The sequence below is a fragment of the Ornithorhynchus anatinus genome, chromosome 12 (assembly GCF_004115215.2).
Source record: "Ornithorhynchus anatinus isolate Pmale09 chromosome 12, mOrnAna1.pri.v4, whole genome shotgun sequence".
Taxonomy (NCBI): Eukaryota; Metazoa; Chordata; class Mammalia; order Monotremata; family Ornithorhynchidae; genus Ornithorhynchus; species Ornithorhynchus anatinus.
Genome location: NC_041739.1, coordinates 23805536 through 23828912, shown reverse-complemented (window position 1 = coordinate 23828912; position 23377 = coordinate 23805536). Strand labels below are relative to the sequence as shown.

General features: G+C 42.3%; 1 protein-coding gene across 1 annotated transcript in view; it reads left to right on the top strand.

Moving 5' to 3' along the window:
• The window catches only part of EDNRA (endothelin receptor type A), a 55518-nt gene extending 37428 nt beyond the window's left edge, over positions 1-18090 (top strand). The window contains exons 4-8 of the mRNA XM_001513388.6: positions 3327-3525; positions 7535-7687; positions 13251-13384; positions 13909-14017; positions 15498-18090. Coding sequence (XP_001513438.1) covers positions 3327-3525; positions 7535-7687; positions 13251-13384; positions 13909-14017; positions 15498-15638 — 736 coding nt within the window. The 3' untranslated portion in view covers positions 15639-18090. The remainder of the gene's footprint in view (positions 1-3326; positions 3526-7534; positions 7688-13250; positions 13385-13908; positions 14018-15497) is intronic.
• Positions 18091-23377: the final 5287 nt, after the last annotated feature.

Below are 23377 nucleotides of genomic sequence, written 5' to 3'. Positions count from 1 at the left end.
TTTTTCTAAAAAAAATTCAGTCCATGTCCCCCTGCTTCTAAAGAACCTCCAGTGTTTGCCCATCCACCTCCGCATCGAGCAGAAACTCCTTATCTTGGGTTTTTAAAAATTCAATCACCTTGCTCCCTCCTCCCTCCCTCCTACCTCACTGCTTTTTAACCACAAGCCAGCCCCCACATTTCACTTCTCTAATACCATCCTACTCACTATATCTCAATTTTGTCTATCTCACTGCCGACATCTCACCCATGTCCTGCCTCTGGCCTGGAATGCACTTCTTCTTTATAACCGACTGACAATCACTCAAAGCCTTATTGAAGGCACATCTCCTTCAAGAGACCTTACCTGACTAAGCCATCAGTTCCTCTTTTCCCACTCCCTTCTGCATCAACCTTGCACTGGGATTTGCCCCACAGCAAATTTTATCCATATTTTATTTATTTATATTAATATATATCTTCCTGTCTAGGCTGTAAGCTCACTTTGGGCAAGGAATGTCTTTTTAGTGTTATATTATACTCTCCCAAGTGCTTAGTAGAATGCTGTGCCCACAATAAGTGCTCAGTAAATACGATTGACTGACTGACTGGATTTAGGAGTGATCTGCTTAGAAATTGTAGTTGTAGCCATGGGAGCAAATGAGTTCCCAAAGGAGTGAGTATGAATTCAGAAGAGAAGGGAACCCGGAGCCTAGGGGGGACACCCACAGTTAGGAAACGGAGGCAGAGGGAAAGTAGGTGAAAGAGACCATGCAGAATCAGCCAGAGAGGTTAGAGGAGAACCAGAAGAGGACCGACTTAGAAAAACCAAGATTAGATAGCCTTTCCAGGAGGAGGGAGTGAATAATCCACAGTGTCATAGGCTGCCGAGAGGTCGACGAGCATTAAGGCATTCCTATTCCTATCTCCTCACCTCTGATCACAACGTTCAAAATTGTATCCCCATTTCCCCATGTATGTTCCCTCCTCCCCCACCCAGAGCTAGTGTCACGAAGGAGGCTAGTACTGAAAATTAGAACCAGTGTAAAGATGAAACAAGGTGCAAATTTAGAAACATTGTAAACGCTGGCCGTCGTACCTGGAAATGTTTGAAGTCAAGGACATCCTGTATAACTCACGCCTAATTTCTCATCTGTTTTCTGGATGTTAAAGTCTACAGCTAGCTCTCTTACTCCACAGTTGCCCTGTCTATCCTACCTTTGCATATTATTATTTCCACTCTACTTTGCTCTTCCCGACTGATAGTTGAGTTATTAAAGGAGTGTTTACCATTGGGGACTTGCTCGGTGCATAGAAATTCCTTGTATACATCACCCTGCACTTTCAAAAAGAAAGCTGTTACCAAATTTTTTTAAGTGAACAAAATAGGAAAACCATTTTCAGCTGGTTGTTCTACATCTATTTGAAATAGTCTAGACTATTTTAGCATCTCCCACTTGCTCCAATGTACACAGATCATATTTCACTAAAAACCATAAATTATGTTATTTCAAACGTTTCTCCAGCATATCACGTGCTATATGCATGATGTTTGGCATTGATGTGCATACCAGAGATATCTCCCCTAATCTCCAAGCGGTTAAAGTGATGAAGAATTGGGCACATGCACTCCCCAGTGTTGGTATTTTCTGTGATCACAATGTCTCTGAAAGCTTTCACAACATAAAGAAATACAACCTCATTTCACTGAAAGGAGATAGCACAACTTGGGGGAGTTTAAAAATTGAGCAAGGGTCCAAGAGACTGTGTCACTTATTGTAATCATTGGTTTAAAAAGAGTGCATTTCCTTTTCATTACAAGCCATAAAAAATAAAAGTATGAGGCCATGCAAATAACATACCAGGAACTGTATGTCCAGACTAATAGTTCCTTCCTAATACACAATGTAAATGTGTTAGTATCAAATTCAAATTAGGTCAAAGGATTTAGAGGATCATTAGGCATGTTTTATATCACTTTTGGAAATTTCCCACTTATGTGAGACAGGGAAATTCATAATTATCTTTTTTAAAAGATATATGAAGGAGTCTTTTTTTGTGCCTGGTTTTGAAATAACATTAAATCACAGGACACCAAAATCGGATTTCACTGAACCAAGCTAGACTAGAAGATAAAAAGGTCCTTCCGCATGAATAAGGATTTCTTTTCGGCAAAAAATGATCAGTAGAACCTACCTCAGTTATCCATCCAAGTTAATGATAGGAAAAGACTGCCTGGCTCATTAGAGCCCATACATCATCCATTAAACTTTTCTTACTTAGTTTAATGGCTGATACTAGCAAAATGAAGCGATTTGTGTTTCACCTGCTTTTCCTTCTGTCCACTCTTCATTGAGGACGCTGATGAGCAATGGCATCTTTTCTTCTTACTCTTCACCTTAAAATTAAGAGAAACGAAGAGGTTTTGCATATTCAAGATTTGACTGTTTCATTTTTCACCCCCAAGTGCTTCTTAGGAACATTTGGAAGTTTTAGCTGGGCAGTCCAGAATCCGTACATTTTTGGTGCTCTAGAAAGCCTGCGGGGTTTGTAAACCGGACTGTGAGCTTGATGCCATGAGATATCTGAAGACTGTCCCCACCAAGTATGATTGACTGATATTCATTCATTCAATAGTATTTATTGAGCGCTCACTATGTGCAGAGCACTGTACTAAGCGCTTGGAATGTATAATTCGGCAACAGATAGAGACAATCCCTGCCCATTGACGGGCTCACAGTCTAATCGGGGGAGACAGACAGATAAAAACAATAGCAATAAATAGAATCAAGGGGATGTACATCTCATTAACAAAATAAATAGGGTAATAAAAATATATACAAATGAGCAAATGAGCACAGTGCTGAGGAGAGGGGAAGGAAGAGGAGGAGGAGCAGAGGGAAAGGGGGGAAGGAGGCTTAGCTGAAGGGAGGTGAAGAGGGGGGCAGAGAGGCAGCAGAGGGAAGAGAGGGAAAAGGGGAAGCTCAGTCTGGGAAGGCCTCTTGGAGGAGGTGAGCTCTCAGTAGGATATATGGTTATTTTTTACTACCGTTATTTTTATTCTTAAATTTTGACATGTTTTCCCTGCACTTGTTCTTCTGATTTTCTTTTAATAACCACAGCAGTTAGTACCATGTTTTGCCCAATGGAATGTCCAAAAAGTAGAAGAACTAACAGTAATAACCGAGGACTGCTCTTTAGTGGTTTTCCAGACAAGTCTAGACCTGATGTATTTCTTTATTCACTATTCAATTCTGTTTTCGAAACCTAAAACTTGCCCTGGTTTTGTAGGTCTTAGTGAAGACAATTGAACGAAGATGTAACGGTCACTGTCCTCTTTTATTTCAGGTACAGAGCAGTTGCCTCTTGGAGTCGTGTTCAAGGAATTGGGATCCCTTTGATCACTGCTATTGAAATTGTGTCCATATGGATCCTCTCCTTTATCCTGGCTATTCCTGAAGCAATTGGCTTTGTAATGGTGCCCTTCGAATACAGGGGTGAAGAACACAAAACCTGCATGCTCAATGCTACCACCAAGTTCATGGAGGTACTGTCCCAGCTGAAATTGATTAAGGCTTTTTGGTCTTTTGAACCAGTAGAATAGGCTTCCCAGCTGAATTACGCATTATATATTTTTACGTGTTTATCAATGGAGGTTTGTTATTCATTAATTATAGAATTTGTTAAGCGCTTACTATGTGTCAAGCACCGTTCTAAGAGCTGGGGCAGATACAAGGTAATCGGGTTGGACACAGTCTGTGTCCCACGTGGGGCTCGCAGTCTAAGCAGGAGGGAGCACAGGCATTGAATCCTTTCTGAATCCCTCCACTGAATACTCTTGATTGATTTCATGAGTGTTTATTGTGTGCCGAGAATACAGTAGAGCTGGTAGACATGCCTAGATCAATTTGCAGTCATCTGGAAGAGTGTAATACACCAGGACAAATGTAATATCTTCACAACATCGTTAAAATCCACCCTTTCCTCTCCATCTAAACTGCTACTACACTGATCCAAGCACTTATCATATCCCACCTTAGTTACTGCATCAGCCTCGTCCTTGACCTCCTTTGCCCCCGACTCTCCTCACTCCAGTCCTTTCTTCACTTTGCTGCGTGGATCATTTTTCTAAAAGAAGTCCAGACCCTTATCTCCCCACTCCTCAGAAACTTCCATTGTTTGGCCACCCACCTCTGCATCAAACTGAAACTCCTTACCGTTGATTTTAAAGCAGTCAATCAGCTCGCCCCCTCTATCTTATCTTGCTGATTTTCTGCTAGGCTTCATCCTTCAGTGCCAACCCTCTCACTCTACCTCAGCCTTATCTGCCTCTCTGCCAAGCCCTTGCTATATCCTCCCTCTGGCCTGGAACTACCTCCCTGTTCATATACAACAAACCACTACTCTCCCTACCTTCAAAGTCTTATTAAAATCACATGTCCTTTAAGAGGCCTTTTCAGATCTAGTCCTCATTTCCCCTACTCTCTTTTCCTTCTGTCACTATGCGCTTGGATATATATCCTTTCAGCACTTGATCTTCATGCACGCACACACACACCCCTCATTCCCAGAGAACATGTTTTAATGTCTGTCTCTCCCTCTAGACTCTAAACTCTCAGCGAGTGGGGAATGTGTCTACCAAGTCTGTTGTAATGTACTCTCTCAAGTGCTTAGTACAGTTCTCTGCACACAGTAAGCACGCAATAAATACCGGTTATTGATTGGTGACGGAAAACAAATATCAAGAACCTAAGATGAGGAATGGCTGTCCAGGCACAAGTTCAGAAATAATTAAGAAACCACAAACTGAAAAGACCTAGGGACTATACAGTCAATTACAGGCCAAATATGCATCAAAGGTATATCGCCATTATTTAAAAAAGAAAATCAACACCAAACTGCAATGAATTTATAGGAGCATGACAAACAAGAGCCAGGAAGAAATCCTTTAATTAATTTGCATTGTTCCAGTTTTGGTGGAGAAACTGGAAGACCAGTGAAAAGTGGCAGAAATGATTGGAGGGATAAAAAGACAGTCTTTTGAGGAAAAGTTGTATGAATTGGAGTTATTTGATCAGAAGAAGAGAGGAGAAAGAGTGAACTAATGTGTGTTTTCATATATGGCTGGGTTTATGATAAATGCCATAGTTATTTTTAAGAACTTACATTTGCTGAGCACTAGGGTAGATGCAAGGTCATTCAGGTAGACATAGTTTACTGTCCCACATGGGATTCGGAATCTCTCTTATCCCTTCTGGCCCTCAATTTCTTCTTCTGTAAATTGGGATTAAGTGATTTGCCCAAGGCCAGAGACTAGGCTGCCAGAAGTGGAGCTGGGATTCAAACTCAGGTTGCCTGATTCCCAGTCCCATGTTCTTTCCATTAGGCCACACTGACACCCATAGCTTTTTCTTCTATCTCCAACAGAGATAACGTTTAAATTGCAATAAGGGTTTGGTTGCATATGAGAAAAAACTCTAAGAGTGCTTACGGGATAAACTACCAAGGCTTAAACTGCTTTTATGGCGATGTTAAAGGAAGCTTAGGCAGCAGTCTCCCCTACTCCCCAGCGTCAGTGAATCTGACCAAATTTCCTCTTGCAGTTCTTCTTTCTCTTATTCATCCTATCTGTAATCCAGATAGTGGTTACAGGGCAATTCAGTTTATAACAGGCTGAATTTCATTCCGTAGACATTTTTCTTTGGTAGACTAAACAGAACTTGTATAAGGTCATATTTATGTTGCTGACAAACCTTCCTTTAGTTGCATTTGTCTCTAGAGTTGATCTTCAGTGGCCAAAATGGTCTCTTTGAAGGGCTTTCAGGCAAACAAGGTAGGTATTTGAAACTGTCTCTACCACAGTCGCATAAGTAGTAATGAGCCCACTTCCTCTGGCTCTTAGCCGTCCCTTTAGAGTCACAGCTGGAGGTTCTGGGAGGTGTCTCAGTAAATCATTGCTCCAAACCCAAGCTCCAGAGCTCCTTTCCCACAGATGAGGTAGTGATCAGTTTTAATCTTGTTTGATCTTATTGTTAGGGGTAGAAAATGCATGCTGGGTCCCAGTGCCGGGCTGCTGTTTGAAGAATCCTCCTCTAACCGTGTATCTTCAGCAAAGTAGGAAGCAACTGACACACAGCATTCAGAATCCTTCTCATCTCCAGATTGGTCTCCCCCGAGTGTAGGCGGAGGTGGGAATCCCTGATTCAGCTGCATTGGACCACAGGCAAGCTGTTTAGCCCCAGGGAGGTAGACCAGTTGAACTCTTTTGTCCTCAGATACTCTAACCAAAATATTGTACATCTTACTAAGACTTAGCTGGCTCTTACACCAAATATGATATGAGATTTGAGTTTATATCTTCTGCAAAGACGTTAAAACCAATTGTGGGGGGGTACTCCTGCTCATATTTCTCAGGGTCCTTTTGAGTGGGAGAGTTGGAAGTCAAAACCATGAAACCTCTTTTTTATACACTGCAGTTAGACATTATTTTCTTCTAGAGTAGGACCGTGATTTTTTTTTCTTTGCTGTGGGAATTGTGATGCTACAGTAAGGACTGTGGCCTTGCAAAATAAACAATCTAGGGGAAAGATTATGAGAAAGAAGAACTCCCTTTCCATCTCAGTGATTAATCATTTAGAGTCAGGAAGTATTTAAATATCATGTTTCAATTTCCATTTTTGGCAGACCATAAAAGTTCATATTTTAAAATGAAACCAAACAGAAGAATTCTTGGATTTGCAAATACAGCTACTTCCTAGTCCCACAGGAACATAAAACTAAACACTAAAGCAAATATGGTATTCCTTCCAAATGACTTCCAGGTGTTAAGCATTAAAAAGAGGGGAAAATAAAGAAACTTATTGATAGCTCTAATTTCCTGGTGATGAGGTCACATAGCACACATTCCAGGCAAAAGGGGTTAAACAGCCCATGTAACTAAAGCTACCGAAATCAACCATTCATAAGCTTCCCATATTCCAAACAATTGCCTGGGAACGCAACAAACCAGCTGCAGGAATTCTTCCGCTCATAACTGTCATTGAAAATACAAGACTGGAGCTCTAGACCGTAAGCTTGTTGTGGGTAGGGAATGTGTCTACCAACTCTGTTATATCATACTCTCCCAAGCACTTAGTACAGTGCTCTGTACACAGTAAGTGCTCGATATATATGATTGATGGACTGATAGATGACCGAAGAAACAACATCCATTCATTGGACTTTTGAAAAGAAACCATCCTTCCCAATAGATTCTCTGTCAAAAACTGTATAATTGAACCAGTTTTAAGTGTTTCAAAATATTGGGTTTTCTATCTCCATTTTTGATTGCTCTATTAGTAGCTGTTTCCTGAGTTCTAGGGCTCAGAGATGGGTTTTTGCTCCCATGAACAATTAGTAATTGCAGCCAGAAAAATTTAAGGCCAAACAAATCTGGAAGCCTCTGAAGGTTTACCAACTTCAGCCTGACATGCTGAGTTTCCCAGGCTAGTTCAGGTTTGCCTTGCATTTAATTTACAAGATTATTTCCCTCTTTCTTTTTTGTCTCTCTCCTGCAGTTTTACCGAGATGCAAAAGACTGGTGGCTCTTTGGCTTCTATTTCTGTGTGCCTCTAGCCTGCACTGCCATATTTTACACTCTGATGACTTGTGAGATGTTAAACAGAAGAAACGGCAGCTTGAGAATTGCCCTCAGTGAACATCTTAAGCAGGTAAATAAGGAATTGAGGCTGGCCAACATGTGTTTTTCTATGGAGAAATGGTTCGGATGTCCAGCAGAGAGGGGCATTGGTGACTGGTTATTTATAAATCAAAACTATACAAGGCTTGGCTTAGTGGAAAGAGAATGGGCTTGGGAGTCAGAGGTCGCGTGTTCTAATCCCAGCTCCGCCACTTGCCAGCTGTGTGATTTTGGGTAAGTCGCTTAAGTCACTTAAGTAAGTCACTTAACTTCTCTGTGCCTCAGTTACCTCATCTGTAAAATTGAGATTGAGCACCACGTGGTGATAACCACCTGATAACCTGGTATCTACCCCAATGCATAGAAAAATGCTTGGCACATAGTAAGCACTTAACAAATACCATCATTATTATTATTATTATTATTATTTTCATTTACTAATTTAGCCAAGAAGAACAGAGAAGTTTTTTTTTTAATTTTCTTTTTTTTTAAAAGGTATTTGTTAAGCGCTTACTATGTGCCAGGTACTGTAACTAAGTGCTGGGGTAGATCCAAGCTAGTCAGACTGAACACAGTCCATGTCCAACATGGGGCTCACAGTCTTAACCTCCATTTTAGAGATGCGGTAACTGAGGCCCAGAGAAGCAAAGCGACTTACCCAAGCTCACACAGGAGACAAGTGGCAGAGCCAGGATTAGAACCCAGGGCCTTCTAACTCCCAGGTCCACGCTCTTTCCACTGGTGCTTCTCATTTCCTATGTCATATACAGAGCTTCTCACCAACAGGTGAAGAGTTGAGTGAGCAAGCACAGTTCTTCAGCGGTGATTATCTTCAGGATGGCATTGTGTTCCTTTTACCAAGGAGCGAATCAGCTCCTTTCAGGCAAGCAATTCTGTGGACTGAATTGGGTAGAGTTGTCAAACTTACCCTTGCCCACTTAGCACCTCTGGCAAGCACAATGTTGGAAGTGTTTCTTCACCTTACAGTAACCTGGCTTTCTTCATACTACATGTGAAAAAGTAAGCTGGTTAATGGTGGAAAAAACTCTCAAGGCACAGCAAGTATTTTTTTATGGTATGTTAAGTGCTTACTATGTGTGAAACACTGACTAAGCACTGAGGTAGAAACACATTATAAAGGTTGGATACAGTGCCTGTCCCGCTTGGGGCTCCCAGTCTAAGTAGGAGGGAGGACAGGAGAACAGAGGCACAGAGAAGTGAAGTGACTTACTTAGGGTCACACAGCAAGCATTTGGCAGAGTCAGAATTAGAACCCAGCTCCTCTGACCCCCAAACGCGTGCTTTTTCCACTAGGCCATGGTGCTTCTGTAGTATTGACATGGTATAGTCCATGTTCCGTTGGCTGGTATCCCAAGATGCGATATACTGACTGATTTCTGTGGTTTTAGTTGTCAGCCACCCACATTCACTCTCTGTGACCAACTGAAAAGTCATGAAAATTCTGTACCAACTTAATGAACCCTATCAGAAGGACTTGAAAGATGGTATTAAAAATAGGGATAAGGTCACTAAAATTTCGCTAAAAATGTTTTCCAAAAAAAAAGATATGACTTTTTTGCATAAATCAAGAGCATAACATGGGGTGTGAAACTCCAGTATACAGGTCAAGTCTGAGCTGCTACCGACCTCGTTTAATCCGGTCCTCCGAGTATCATTAGGTTTGGTGGCCTTTCGCTCCTGGTGAGTCAGTCAGCCGGTCGTATTTATTGAGCACTTACCTTGTGCTGAGCACTGTACTAAGAGCTTGGGAGAGTACAATATAACAATATAGCAGATACATTCCCTGCCCACAGTAAGCTTATAGTCTAGAGAGGGTGGGCAACAATTTTACTTGGTACCACTTCAATTTTCTCCCAAAAGCACTGTTTCCAAGGCCTCATTCCAGGCTGCTGATTAAAGGGTGGAGTAGCATTCGACAAGTAGTGAGCTTCCAATGTGCTGCCAGTGGTGGGCATTTATGTGGTCCAATACAGTTTGTTTATTCAGTCCTTTGGGAGAAAAAATTGGGGATCCCATTGGCCCAGAGCCTTTCATACCCAATTGGTTGAATACTTAGAAACCCCTTTCGTGGAAAAACCTAGTCATAGGTGGTGGGAAGTGCTCAAGTGTTTTTCATTATCTTTGGTCCTTTTTGTTTGCCTTTACTGAAATGAATGAAAGAAGTGGGAGTTGTTGGAAGCCCTTAAAAATGGAGCCCTCATGTCAGATAAAGAGACCTCCCATACAGTCTTCCTTTCCAAAAAGCAACCTCTGTGTATTTACTTAGTTTTTCTCTAGGCCAACTCTTTTTTCCCCTATTCAAGCTAGATGAGCTGCTAAAGCAGATGAAAGAACTTCCAGTTATAATGGACTAGGAGGGGACAATTGTTCCCATTCTCTTCTCAGCAATTTGTGATGGCTGAACTGAAGCCCTGTTCAGTGGTGCTAATCATGTGCATGGCCTGCAGTAATTGCACAGCTAAAACTGTATTTTAGAGATGGACCTGCATGTCACTTCCAGTTCAAGCCCTTGTTTTCAACCAATTTTATCTCAACATTTACTCCCCCCCAGCTGCACTCAAGTGGCATTTTTACATGCCTAGTTAGACTTCTAAATGAATGCTTTATTATACGAGAAGGGTAATTGGAGCAAGTTCATAGTAAGAGGAAAATCTAAGCCTATGAGTTCTGTGAATTTCAATGTGCTGATTAGCAAACCAGATGGAGGCCAAGCTTTTGTGTTATACAAAGCATCAGCTCTCAACATGCTCATTTTATTGGCACTGATGTTCTTCACCCTCACCCCCCGTTCCTAATTCTATCTACTGCCATATAGCTTACTAATTCTCCAGACAGGGACTCAAGGGACATCAGCAATGCCTCCCTCCCCCTAGAACTGGGGACAACATAGCTTCCCCTTAAACCCTCTCACCCTCCGATGAAAGCAGATGAATAGAAGAAATTCTGGACCAATCAGAGATTTGGTATTAGCTCAGGGTTGGGGTGGAGTAATCCCCATTGCTCTCTGACAGTCACCTGGGTGAGACCAGGCTTGTTTCGGGTTTGGGGACTAGGGCTATTCAAAAAATTTGTCTTGTCCATCTACTGGATCCCCCAATCACAGTGTGGCCAGTCCCTAGTTACCAATAATAATAACTATGGTATTTGTTAAGCACTTACTATGTGCCAAGCACCATTCTAAGCATTGGGGTAAAATGCAAATTAATCAGATTGGACACAGTCCCTGTCCCTCGGGGACTCACACTCTTAATCCCCATTTTACAGATGAGGTAACAGGCACAGAGAAGTTAAGTGACTTGTCCAAGGTCACACAGCAGATACAGTAGGGGAACTGGGATTAAAGCTGGAGTCCTTCTGACTCCCAGGCCTGTGTTCTATCCAGTAAGCCACCCTGCTTCTAATAATAATAATAATGTTGGTATTTGTTAAGCGCTTACTATGTGCAGAGCACTGTTCTAAGCGCTGGGGAAGATACAGGGTAATCAGGTCGTCCCACTTGAGGCTCACAGTTAATCCCCATTTTACAGATGAGGTAACTGAGGCACAGAGAAGTTAAGTGACTTGCCCACAGTCACACAGCTGACAAGTGGCAGAGCCGGGGGTCCAACCCATGACCTCTGACTCCGAAGCCCAGGCTCTTTCCACTGAGCCACGCTGCTTCTACCATGCTGCTTACTACCAGCAGCTGTGAGCTGGGATGAATTGTCACCAGGGGCTTTAGAAGCTGCAGTCTGGGGCCTGGAACAAGAGGACCACCCACTGAAACTAGGGATGGATGGGTGGCCGTGTCCTAGGTCAGTAGATGGGGCAGATGGGGAGTGAAGAGAAAGGGGTTCCCAGTCAAATTCACCTGGATTAGGGAGTCAGTACTGCTAGCTCTTTGCTAATGCTAATGAGTATTAACAAATGCCCCTTCCCTATTAATTGGATTAGTCCAGGGGGAAGTATTAATGAGGGCTCAGGCAGAAGGAAAAGCTGAGGGAGGGACAGGGTGGACTGAGATTTCCTTGTCCCTTCAGAGAGCCTGGTGAGGCAGGACTCATCCTTCTCTTCTCTGTTCTCTCTCTCCTGAATCCCCATTCCTTGCCCGAGCTGCAATCCCGTTGCCCCAGCCCTGATCGAATAAAAGTACATTACTGTGTGTTTGTAAGTGAGGGGGAAAGGGGTCACTCTTCCCAGGTAGCCTTTCCCCTCTCCAAATCCCACCCCAGCGACCTCATACACATTAACAATAGTATGGAGTGGAAGCACCAGTCTGAACCTGGTGGGGAAGGGGTGAGGAAGGGGGAGTGGCAAATTCTTCATGCATGCACTTACACAATTACATACTTTCTCTCCACCCCTCCTTCCTTTTCTCTCCCCTCCTTCCCTCCCCTCTTTCTGTCACACATGTGCTCTCCATCTTTGCACTCAGGAGCTCCAGACACCTCTGTCTGCCCTCCAGCTGGGGCACCGTAATCCCTTCCAGCTTCAGAAACTGTGAGCTGGAGCCTGATTGGAGCCTGGTCCCTCCTCCCTAGTCCCCCTTCCCTCCCTCCTCTACACCTCTCCTAGGTCAGAGATTCCAGCACACCTTTGTGCATGGCTTCCTTCCCTCCCCTCCCTTTTCTCCTTCCTCCCCTCACCCACTTTCCCAGTCTGCTGGCCAGATGCGATAGGTACTTATAATTAGATTCCTGTAGGACAATCAAGTGATGCTATAACTAATGAGATATAATGTGTCACATGAGGGGGGCCCCATAAAATTGAATAACCCTGAGCCTCAACCCAGGTTGAGGGCAGGGTCCTTTGGGCATTCGCGAGTTGTCTACCGGCTCCAGGCCTCCAGCTAGTGATTGCCACTTGTGAGCTGTATCCTTTTTACTGCCCAACCTTTCTCACTCTGGTGCTATCTGGGCATACCTGTGCAAAAGAACATCAGAGGATACCTCCTTGGCAGATCTAGGGGGGGCCATTCTTTCCTAACATGGAAAAAAGGGAAGAGAATGGGCTGATAAATCTGAGAAAGACTCAACCTGAACAAAAGATTCTTCCCATCAGATTTTCATTGAGATACTGCAGACTTCTGTTTTGGTTTTTTTGTTTGTTTGCTATTTGTTAAGCAGTTATTATATACCAGGCACTGTACTAAGCGCTGGGGTAGATACAAGATAATCATGTTGGACACTCCATGTCCCATGTGGGGCTCTCAGTCTTAACCCCCATTTTATAGATGAGGAAACTGAGGCACAGAGAAGTTAAGTGGCTTGACCAACAGCTCACAGCAGGCAAGTGACAAGAGCTGGTATTAGAGCCCAGGTCCCTCTGACTCCCAGGCCCAGGCTCTATTCACTAGCCACGCCGTTTCGCTGAGATGATAGTAACAGCAGCTTCTGGTTCATCCCTGTCCCCAGTTTGTATTAACTCACCTGTCCGTCTTTGCAGAAAAATAGTACCTTGGACTCAGTTGAAAATCCACACCTTCCATGGGATCTTACAGTGTGATCTTGTCAATCTTGTGGACTTTTTCTAGTCTCTCCTGGAACCCTGCCTAGTAGTTGATCTATCCAATCCTATTTCTTGCTTCCCTTTAGCGGCGTGAAGTGGCCAAGACTGTCTTCTGCCTGGTTGTGATATTTGCTCTTTGCTGGTTCCCTCTTCATTTAAGCCGAATTTTGAAGAAGACCGTATACAACGAGAAGGATATGAACCGATGTGAATTGCTCAGGTACTGAATAATTTTTCTACAACTTTACTCATTGTAGCCAAAATGATTTTCTGCAGACCCATGATATCTCCTGGTAGAGATGTAGAACTTCCCAGATCTTCCAACCATAATCTTCCTTCTCTTCTGTGTTTCCTCTTTTAACATTCTCCCTGGGGCTTTCATTGTTTTTATTCAGAATGTAAATACAGAGCACTTTAATTCCACAGCTGATCCCTCAGGGATTGCCAGAAATGAGTGATGAGTGTTAATTCTGTAGTCTCAGCCACAACCCGAAGTAGGTGGCCCTTTCTCAATCTGCATGAAAAACTTTCCTTTGGTGCTAATTGCGGTGGGTTTTGCAGTTAAATCCTAGGGCAGTCCAGAACCACCACCTCTCTTTATGAAAGCGACCTAAATCAGTCCACTGAGTGGCCATCGGAGAGAAATGGCTTGGGGGAAAGAATCGTGTTTGTTTTGGGGGTAAAGTAGAAAGCGTGTTTAAATAACTATGTTTTGATTATTGTACTGTATTTCCATTGCTTTAGTTTCCTGTTGCTCCTGGATTACATCAGTATTAACTTGGCAACCATGAACTCCTGTATAAACCCAATAGCCCTCTATTTTGTCAGCAAGAAATTTAAAAACTGTTTTCAGGTAAGCTCTGAATTGTTTTTAAGGGCAAACTGGTAGTGCCTACATAGTAGAAGGGAAAAAGATATTGCCCTGATACTCTGAGGAGTAACAGTCAGTTTTCCTCAACCAAAGGAATAAAGGACTGGCTTTCCTGTAAACTAAGTTGGTCAAATAGTGTCATGCCAGAGGGATTACCAGAAAGGCAATTCTTGTTGAGCAGAGCCAAGAAATTCTTGAGTCAAAGGTTTGCACATACCCCAATAACAACTGAGTGTGCAGCTTGAAAGTAGCTCTAAAATAGGATACAGGCATCTCACTTGATGCGCTTCCCAGGGGCATCTTTTATTCCTGGGACTTAGCAAAATTTTTTTATATACCAACTCCACCTGCTGTTCCCAACTGCCACCTGCAAAATTCCTGTCCATTAAATTTTCATATTCTGATTGTATGTGTTCTCCCTGCATGCCCTCCCTGTGGCACAGACAGAAAATGACAACCCAGACCCAGATTGGCCCAAGGTGAGACCCAGGACTAACCCATAACAGTCCTGGCCGGAAGGAAGCCCAAGTCGTGTTTCCAGGGAATGGTGTCATGGGTACATAGGGCTTTTTTATGGTATTTGTTAAGCACTTAGTGTGTGCCGGGCACAGTACTCAGCACTGGGGTAGATACAAGCTGGGGCTCAAACTCTTGATGCGTACTCCTTGACCATCGGTGCTGTTCGTATTCAGGGCTGGATCGGGAGGCAAACGAACCCAATTCATTTTGGGAGCTCTGGGCACAAGCCCTAGTTCAACCTTAGAGATCTTTATAGGCAAGTTTATTGTTTTCTGTGTCTGGGATAAACTCTAGCTGCAAACAGGTCACCAAGATTGGAAATGCAATAGACCTGGTTTTCATGAATTGAGCGAGACTGGAAGTGCAGGAAGGTGGTCTGACTTGGGGCTCTCTTTGTCTAGAGTCAACCTCACCGTTGCTGCCTTCCCATGTTCTTTTCTCAGTTGGAAGGATAGCATGAGAGAGAAAAGGGCAGCTATTTGGTGGTCCTGGGAGAGGCAATCATTCAGTCTCTCCGACCTTGGTCTAGAAAGTAAGGAGCCAAATTCCCCCTTCAGATAGAGGCATATGCTCAACTGTATATATCTTCATTACCCTATTTATTTTGTTAATGAGATGTACGTCACCTTGATTCTATTTATTTGCTATTGTTTTAATGAGATGTTCTTCCCCTTGATTCTATTTATTGCCATTGTTCTTGTCTGTCTCCCCCGATTAGACTGTAAGCCCGTCAAAGGGCAGGGACTGTCTCTATCTGTTACCCATTTGTACATTGCAAGCGCTTAGTACAGTGCTCTGCACATAGTAAGCGCTCAATTAATACTATTGAATGAATGAATATGCCCTCTAATTGCATCGATTTCCCAGGAAACCTCAACCTGCCTAATACTTTTAGGAATGCCTTGATCGACTCTCATTACTTGGACTTGTTTCTTTTCTCCAGTCCTGCCTCTGCTGTTGCTGCTACCAGTCTAAAAGTCTAATGACCTCAGTGCCAATGAATGGAACAAGCATTCAGTGGAAAAACCATGAACAAAACAACCACAACACAGATAGAAGCAGTCATAAAGACAGTATAAATTGAAGCTCTGAAAGGAGGCTCATAGTATTCACGTCCTCCGAAGAAGCATCCCACTGCAGCAGTTTCAACAGGAATCGATGGATTATCTATGACCTGATCTCCCCTCCAAAAGAAAAGCCTTTGAAGTGATCACAGAGTGGACTGGCTGTGCATTTAAGATTTGTGAATTGGATTGCTTCTGCCTGATATGCATTCCCTGGAGATTCTGTGTAGCTTTTTGGGACAAATGGAAAGTGTTGACTTAGCAGTGAAACTGTAAGAGGAGTGGCTGCCCTAGGTGGAATTAAGTTTGCCCAGAGGTTCATCTTTTGAGTCGACTGTTCCGTGAGAATTCGTTAAACATAGAGTTTTGGAGAGAGTGCTGTGAGTCATATATCGTAACTTCATCCTTTTATAGATTAAAAAAAGAAAAATCACTTAATGGGGTGATGACATTTTTCCTTATAAAAAACACATTCAGTATGGGTCGAAGCCATATTTTGAAATGTCAGCCTACACTGATGTTTTACAAAAGTGCATATCATAGTCTAGTAATCAGTTGGCCTTATTTACACTCTAGGGGAACAATTAGAAGGTTAGCACTTCACAAGTCAAGGTTTTATTTATAAAACATTTTTATTTATAAAAACGTGCATCTTAAATGGCATCAAATCTAGGCACTTACCAACACAGAGTGATACCAACAAGAAGGTATTATAATGTGCAATTATTCTAAGTATTGTAAAAGAAACATATATTTTTGTAAAAAAAAGTGTAGTCTTTTGTTAAAGGGGATCTTGAACATCTTTGTAATCTACCTATCATGTTGATTGATAATCCATGTTCTTCATAAGCCTGTGCTCTTCAGGTCTGTCTATTTCTAATTTTAAATGAACAGCACGAGTTAGGATGAACAGGCTTACAAAATATCCTAAACCGTTCCTGATAATTTCACAGATAGTCATTAATTTAAGAACTAGAGTACAGAGAGAGTCTGGAAGAAAAGGAATGGGCATTTTAAATTAACTTTTTGAAACTTTCATTGTGGTTTCATATTTAACCATCGATATAAAAAGCCTATTGCTAATAAAAACTGTAGAAACTTTTGTTTTGATACAAATAAGCATGCGACTTAGCTTTCTCTTAATTATTCTCAAAATATGGCTAAATGGCAGATATTATTGTTCAGCATTACATTTTTTGTATAGGAAGCATTATACTAAATAGTGGGCTGAAGTTTATCGGTGTATTTGTATATCTACTGTAGGATTCTGCCATGAGATTCATAGCGTTTGCTCTGTCAGATTGAAAGAGCATCGCCCCATCTTCACTCTGAAATTCTTCACCTCCGCTTGTGGACTTCAGGAATAAAAATTCAAACCTTCACCTTACTCACAAGGTCAACTTTTCAAAGTGCCTACAGTGGCTTCTGCTGCACAACTTTACAGATGTTTACAGTATGTACACAACAAAGAAAGTCTTTTAGTGTATATAAAACCCTCTGTAAATTGCTCTCTTGTTTTTGTTGTTTAAACCTCTATAGTATTTTTGTGTGCATATAGTATATATGCATGTGTGTGGTGATATAATATGAATATAATCGAATAGTACTGCTCAGTAATAGTGGCAAAGAGCATACTATACGTGGGATCAAGATGATGTTAATCACAGCTGCCTTACTGGGTCAGGCCTGCCCGTCAGAAGCTTCCTGGTTCACACAGTCCTAATTACCACATAACCGTAAAAAATGTTGGTATTAGAATACTTGACATCCAGGCCGAATGACCACAGGCCGTGACGTAGGGCAGGGATGAGCCAAAAAGCGAGAGCGTTTCTATTTTTTTGGCATGCACATATTAGATGTGATAAACATATTGTAATTCAACAACCACAATGCAGTGTGATCGAGGAGAAGCGGAGGATCTGTTTTTCGACGAAGGCCAGTTCGGAAGTACAACTTTGTTGGGGAAGAACTAAGCCAGTTTATGCTGCTGCATTGGAATTCACTGTGAGCACAATGTGTAATCTGAGGCCTGCAAATTAATTGGACAAGGTGTCCGCTACTTAAAGAAACAGAGTTTCCCAGCCTGTCAGTTCAAGTGGTAACAGTCATATTCTATTATTTATTGGTACGTCACATATGCCTGGTATAAACTAAAGTAATATGTCCGCTTTGTTTAGATGAAACATACCTAGAAAAAAATACTGTTTTTTTGCAATTGGACAGAATGGTTTTAAGAAATGCAGACAAGCATTCTGGTCACAAAAAATAACTGCACAAGCCTCTGTGTGTGTGTCTGTGTTTGTGTATTTTCATAGACCACAAGACATAACGGAAATGACTTCTCTCTAGAGTAGTTTTCAAAGTATTTCCTATCTCAACAGCAAGTTGAATTCCTGAAAACCTGATCCCAGAATCCAAGGCCCTGCGATGGAAGTGACCCCAGAAATGTAAAATAAAAAAGTTACACAGTAATCATTAGTATTTTCATGATTATTCCTATGCAACTCTGTGAAAATGATGCTCATATTCCACAAATGTCGGCCTACTCACGGAAAAGTCACTATTCAGCATTCAATAAAGTGCACCTGTGCTCCCAGAAGATTCCCATTGTAGGAAAATGAGCAAATTCTGTTTAAGGTCGAGCAATTTTAGCCAAAAGAAAGCTTCAGAACCAGTAGCTGACTGGAAATCAAGTTATTTTGTAAGTCCTTAGACATTTTCCAGGCCTGTGACAAATCATCACCCTGCCCTTTCAGGATGCAGTGTGCAGAAGCGAGAAAAGTCGGCCCAGGGATTCAATTCAATTGTATTTGTTGAGTGCTTACGGTGTGCAGAACACTGTACTAAGCACTTGGAAAGTACAATACAGAAAGAGAGACAATCCCTGCCAATCCATTTCCCAGTGTTTGTACTAATAATGGAGAAGACTGGGTGTGGACATTGTGGGAGAGAAAGAGGGCGGATGAGAAGATAGGGAGGATGTCGATATCACAGGGAAGCATCTCATATCCTGGAGGCAAAATTTTGAGTCACTGCCATTCCGTGAAGGGATGAAATCAGCATCCCTTTCCACGGTATTTTCAAAGGTGATCGCTAGTAGGAACAGTGTAGAGAAGCAGCGTGAGTTAGTGGAAAGAGCACGGATTTGGGAGTCAGAGAACTTAAGATCTAATGCCACCTCCGCCACTTGTCTGCTGTGACTTTGGGCAAGCCACTCAACTTCTCTGTGCCTCAGTGACCTCATCTGCAAAATGGGGGTTACGACCGTGAGCCCCACGTGGAACCACCTGATTACCTTGTATCTACCCCAGCTCTTAGAACAGTGCTTGGTACATAGTGTTTAAAAATACCATAATTATTATCATTGTTATTATTAATAATAGGAGATATATTTCTGGAATACTGGACGGGGGACTCGAAAACCTAGGATGGCCCTGAAAGCAATGATATTATTTGAGAACATTTTACTGAAAAGCCTCTACAAATATGCTATACACAAGCTCATAATCCTCACCATACTTTGGAAGTAAAGAAGTGATGTGAATTTACCAGATAGAGTGGGTTATAGAGATGTTATCATTACGGGCAGGGAACATGCCTGCTAATTCTGTTGTACTGTCCTCTCCCAAGTGGTTATTACAGTGCTCTGCAAATAGTAAGTGCTCAATAACTATCACTGATTGATTAATTAACCACTGAATAAATACTATAGACAACAATGAGGTTAAGAGACTTTCCAGAAGTCCTAGAACTACAGGTGTTAAAAAAGACTATCCAACAAGCCAGTGCCCAGGACAAACTAAAGAAGCCTAAATAAATTAAGGAATAGTGGATAAAAAGTTTATATCCCCTATCCCTTCCTGACTATTCTGCTTTTAGGGTGCTTCACTGGAATCTGTGCTTGTTTGTGTCCTTGTAATAGCGGTTAGAAGAGCAGATAGAGGAGCAGAAGTGCAGCTCTTGAAGTGCAGCTTGAGCTTCTGGAAACTACTGACCAAATGGAATGTTTCTGTAGTTCATCTGAAAACTGCTGGCAAAACAGAGACAGAGAACCAACTAGTGAGAGAATCCAGGATTTCTGTTCCCAGATCACCTGCTTATTCCTGAGACTTTCTTTGCCGCCCTTCCTCACTGCCCCCCAAAACAAGACTGAGGCGTTATTTTCATTAGATACTTCTTAGGTTCCTTGTCATTTAGGTTATGGCCATTCCTGATACTGTCATTCAACATATGCTTTCGTCAAATACAGTGGGGAGATTGGTACAGGGCTATATTCTCTGTGGGTATGCAATTAATACATCTGCCGATGGTTTTTGAGAAGTAAAACCAACGAGAAGCTTATAGCAAGCAGAACCCGAGTCAGCCCAATATAGAGAAAATAAGTAACTGGAAGATTATCAGAGAGAGGGTATGAAACTTGGTCAAAATACAGTCCATTTGCTAATTTGGATTGCTCCGTAGCATGTCAAGCAAGCGGCCAGAGGCTCTGGTTGGGGCTGGGGCCCGGTGCAACCATAGCATCCCAGAAGGCAGTACAGGTGGGAGAATGGAGTTGTGTTGGTCAGACAGCATTGGAAAGATGGAAAGGCATTTCATTCATTCATTCATTCAATAGTATTTATTGAGCGCTTACTATGTGCAGAGCACTGTACTAAGCGCTTGGGATGAACAAGTCGGCAACAGATAGAGACAGTCCCTGCCGTTTGACGGGCTTACAGTCTAATCGGGGGAGACGGACAGACAAGAACAATGGCACTAAACAGCGTCAAGGGGAAGAACATCTCGTAAAAACAATGGCAACTAAATAGAATCAAGGCGATGTACAATTCATTAACAAAATAAATAGGGTAACGAAAATATATACAGTTGAGCGGACGGGTACAGTGCTGTGGGGATGGGAAGGGAGAGGTGGAGGAGCAGAGGGAAAAGGGGAAAATGAGGCTTTAGCTGCGGAGAGGTAAAGGGGGGATGGCAGAGGGAGTAGAGGGGGAAGAGGAGCTCAGTCTGGGAAGGCCTCTTGGAGGAGGTGATTTCACACCTCTGGCGTGTAGGAGAGAGGGTTTGAAAAATCAAGATCCTTACCCAAATGCCAAACTGGATTGTTCCACTCTCTCCCTACCCCAGCATGGCAGCAATGGAAATCTCAATTAAAATAAAATAGCAAATACCCTCCTCACTTTAGGGTCATCAGAACTGTCCTCAGCTATTACTGCCACCATCTCTTCTTCCTTCCTGGCTGCTTTTAGGTCCCAGATTCCCTCAACTCCCCATCTACTATACTTTGGCAGCCCATCTTCCCCTCTAGCCTTCCTGCTAAACTACACTTCTACCTGACTTCTAGCTGAAAGATGGCAGGCTTTAAAAGAAGGTTCCAGAAGGATTTGTTCTTGCCCTGTCAGCTCCAGCTGTTTTTCCCAGCGCTTCCCTAGGCCCGTCACAAACGATCATCATCATGGTGGTATTTGTTAAGAGCTTACTATGTGCAAGGCACTGTTCTAAGCACTGGGGGATACAAGGTGATCAGGTTGTCCCACGTGGGGCTCCCAGTTTTAATCCCCATTTTACGGAGAAGTGAAGTGACTAGCCCTAAGTCACCCAGCTGGCAAGCGGCGGAGCCGTGATTAGAACCCACGACCTCTGACTCCCAAACCCAGGCTCTTTCCACTGAGCCATGCTGCTTCTCTACGGAACTGGTTCTCTGATCATGTGAGTCCCGGCCCACAAGCCCTGTTAATCATCCTTCTCAGCTACTATTGCTGTGTCTGGAGAATTTATTAAAGAAACACTTAATCAATCAGTGGTATTTATGGAGCATTTACAGTGTGCAGATCATCGATCTAAGTGCTTGGGAGTGGGGAGAATTATCCCAGTACTTAAACAACAGTATCAGAGTGGTCCTTCTTGGGAATCCTGGGAAAACCTAAAAAAATTATCCCTGAAATTGGAATGATTTCAGTAGCATAGGGCTGTAACGCACACACTCCGTGGTACCCTGTAAGCAACTCACCACGTTCCCAACTGGAGGTTTATCTTAAGCCTCGACTAATGGCACTCATTAATAAAACATGAGGACATTCTCTCTGTCTCCCTGCCTCTCTCTCTCTTTCTGCCTTCGTTCTTGAAGTTCTCTAGTTTAAATAATGGAAAGAGATTCTTAGATGCCTGTGGCTTATTAATAACCATAGAATGTAAATACCACTTCAACACTATATGGCAACTTTTGAGGCCAGGAAATCCCCACTTACTCCTAGAACCAGTGGTCTAAATAGAATCGGCCCCAGTAAATTTAACTACGGCGATGAGAGTTTCTGGGGGAAAACTGCATCCTTCCATCTTGACCTTGATTGGATTTTTTTTGTGTATTACAGGGAAGACTACGTGACATCTCAAGGTATCTTCCATCACTAGGCCTCTATGATTCTGTGATTCCCTGAGTAGGGAAATTCATTATGTTAGATTTGATTGTAGAGCAGCAGCTATGTTTTAGTCTGTGAGAGTACTTCACTGATGGTCCTTGACTTGCCTAACAGTTGCCAATCCTAAAGCCTTTTTAAACAGTTTCATTTGGTTCCTAAACCTGAAAGGACAAACAGAATGGCCCCCAAAACAACAACAGTTAAGAGTTGGAAAAATTCTGCAGCAGCAGTACAAAGTAGAGGCCCACGATACATGTTTCAACATTTATTTTTGAAGCCAGAAGGTCAACTGCCTCCCAGTTTCCCAAATGTTAAAACTTTATTTAATTCAAGAGGTGATACAGAAAAAGAAAAGAGTGAGCAGGAGCTGCTCCTGGGAAGTAAATCAGTGATACAAACTCTTAGTGTAATTAGTAGGTTCTGGAAAAAAAAATCATTGAAATGAATGAATGAAAATTAAATTATCTATCTAGGATTCCTGAAAGACTGGAGGGACCTTTTAAAAAGTTAGAATAAACCTGTGCTCCATTACTTTTCAAAAACCTGTAGCTTTTTTATCTGGATTCATTTTATATTTGATAATCTTCAAGATTTCAGTTTGAGGCATATGATGGGAGTTAAATTTTGATTTTGATTCTTTATCATTTGACCTAATTGACTGAGTGTAGAATCTTCCAAAGTCCACCTTTCTCCTGAATCATTTCAGAAGGCCTCTCCAACTACTATTATTGGGATCCAGATGTATATATATATACATCTATATATATACATCTGGATCCCAATAATATATAATAATATATTATATGTGTACATACATATTATGATAGGGAAAATGTGAGGATGTTTGAAGGCAGGGCAGAAGGCCCAATAAGAGAGTAAAACTGTAAGCTCATTGTGGGCAGGGAATATGTCTGTTTTATTGTTATACTGTACTCCCCCCCCCAAAAGTGCTTAGTACAGTGCTTTGCACTTAGTAAACTTCAATAAATATGACTGGATTAATGAAACAATGACTTTAGGGATCAGGTGAGGGGAAAAGTATAGAATCCCTCTTGTGGTTGGGTGCGAAGATGCTCTTTAACAGTAAATTCCCTCTCCTCCCACGCACCTTTTTTACAGTATTTGTCAAGTGCTTGCTATGTGCCAGGCACTATATTAAGCACTGATACAAGATAATCGAGTTGAACACAGTCCCTGTCCCACATAGGCCTCACTGTCTTAATCCCCATTTTACAGATGAGTTGAGGCACTGAGAAGTTAGGAGATTTGCCCAAGGTCACCCATCAGACAAGTGGTGGAGCTGGGATGCCAAGATACTTACTTACCCTCTCCCAACATCCTCT